General features: G+C 61.2%; 1 protein-coding gene across 2 annotated transcripts; it reads left to right on the plus strand.

The window, feature by feature from the left end:
• Nucleotides 1–6: 6 nt before the first annotated feature.
• On the plus strand, nt 7–1,909 carry LOC116273201 (ubiquitin carboxyl-terminal hydrolase 6-like). Of its 2 annotated transcripts, XM_031662180.1 has the most exons (5): nt 7–26; nt 376–441; nt 912–1,011; nt 1,382–1,534; nt 1,817–1,909. In XM_031662180.1, exons 1-5 carry the CDS (start codon nt 15–17, stop codon nt 1,822–1,824), a joined length of 339 nt encoding a protein of 112 aa, XP_031518040.1. In that variant the 5' UTR covers nt 7–14; the 3' UTR covers nt 1,825–1,909. The 2 variants fall into 2 exon arrangements, with proteins under 2 accessions (XP_031518040.1, XP_031518039.1); XM_031662179.1 differs by lacking the exon at nt 1,817–1,909 and having other exon boundaries at nt 1,382–1,779.
• Nucleotides 1,910–1,917: the final 8 nt, after the last annotated feature.

Raw genomic sequence — 1,917 nt, forward strand, 5'->3', positions numbered from 1 at the left:
CACAGCCCAAGACCATGTGGCGTCTGGTGAGTTTATGGTGTCTGGTGAGCAAGCTTGGGCTCTTCTCCAGAGGCCCTGCATCCCGTGGGGCTGGTGACTGGCTGAGTCCCAGCCACTGTCTGACCTGGGATGTGGGGTTCTCCATGGGCTGGGAGTTGGTCTATAGGACAGAGGCACAGGGATGGGGGCCCAGCTCCCGCAGAGCAGGGCAAAGGGCAGTGTGTCCACCGGGAGTGTGGGAAGGGGACGGTGTTGTGGGGAGCCCTGGACACCGCCCAGTGTTCTGCACTAGGGGAAGGGTCTTCAGAGGCCCTGGAAGAGGGAGGTTTTTAGGGCAGCCCAGGGGGCCCTGAGCACCTCTGTTCCTCCCATCAGGACAAGGAAGGTCTTTGCGCACAGGGTTCCTCGTTAGGCTGGCTTCTCCAGATGCTGAATGACGGGGTAAGAAGGCACAGGGAGACCCTGGCTCAGGGACCCTCCTTGCCCTGCAGTGCCCTGCTTCCCCAGCCCGGGGGTCTGGCTCACCCACAGCCCACAGGAGGCTCTGCCCACAGGGGGGTCCCCACAGGACACCCAAACAAAACCCTCTGCCCAAGGGGGGTCATCCCAGGGCAATAACTGGGACTCAGGCCCTGCCTTACAGGCAGACTGGGCCAGGACCCAACTTGGCAGGGATCAGGGAAGCCTCAAGCCCTGGGCAAGCCCCTCTCTCCAGGAGCCACACCCCCACTCCAATGAGTGCCCCCCATGAGGAGCTGCAAGACCTTGTCTGATCCAGCGTCCTGGAGGGCTCAGCAAACCCTCATGGGGAAGGTCACTGACTCTGGGGACTGAAGCCCCAGTGGGCTCAGCTCGAGCCACCAGTCCCAGCCTGGAAGGGCTACAGTCTCCCACACCTGCTATCCCCACAGATCTCTCTTGGGCTCACCCTGCGCCTGTGGGACGTGTATTTGCTGGAAGGAGAACAGGTGTTGATGCCGATGAGAAGCATTGCCTTTAAAGTTCAGAGGAGTAAGTCTCCGTGTGCCCAGTGGGGCGTGGGGAGCCGTGGGGTCAGACCCCGACTGACCCGAGGGCAGCTTCCTCACACTGTCCTCATGATCCTCTGTTCTGGACTAGAGGGAGGTCTGACCAGGTGGGCTGGGCAAGACACAGTGACACTGAGCCCGTGCCCCACATGACCCAGATGAAAGTCAGGAGTGTCGTGAGCACTTCCCTGCCCAGGTCGTCCCCCAGCCACAGGCTCCTGTGCACATCTGTACCCCTGGTGTGGCCACAGAAGGTTCTGGCACCGCCTAGCGGGAGACTGAAGTGGCCACGGGGTATCAGCTGTGCCCCCTCCCAGGGAACTCTCCTGGCCTGATGTCCACCCTGTCCCTAGAGCGCCTCATGACGACATCCGGATGTGGCCTGTGGGCACGGTTTCGGAACCAGTTCTTCCACACCTGGGAGTTGGATGATGACGCTGTGCTCAAGCATCTTAGGGCCTCTATGAAGAAACTAACAAGGAAGCAAGGGGACCTGCCACCCCCAGGTGAGCTCCAGTGCCATGTCCCCTCCCATGTCACCCTCTGGGGCAGTCAATAGTGGGGGAGTGCTCAGGACCCGCAACCCTACTACCTGGGCCTTCCTCTTCACCTTTTCTTCCTCCTCTTCCTCCTGGACTCTAAGAAAGTACAGGAGGCCCACTGGTCCTCAGCGCAGGCGTTCAGTGCGTGTGTACTGGATGTGTTGTGCCCGCAGGACGGGGATGTGGGCATGAACCTCCAACAAGCCCCCTCCCACATTCCACAGTGTCTCTGTCGCCCCATCACAGGACCCTGAAGGGCACTAAAGAAGCCAGACCCATTTGTGGGAAACCCCGCCCCTGCCTGCAAGCACCCACAGCCTCAGAGAGCAGCAGAGGCCCCTCACTGC

This window comes from Papio anubis, unplaced genomic scaffold (assembly GCF_008728515.1).
Source record: "Papio anubis isolate 15944 unplaced genomic scaffold, Panubis1.0 scaffold4623, whole genome shotgun sequence".
In the NCBI taxonomy this organism is placed as follows: domain Eukaryota; kingdom Metazoa; phylum Chordata; class Mammalia; order Primates; family Cercopithecidae; genus Papio; species Papio anubis.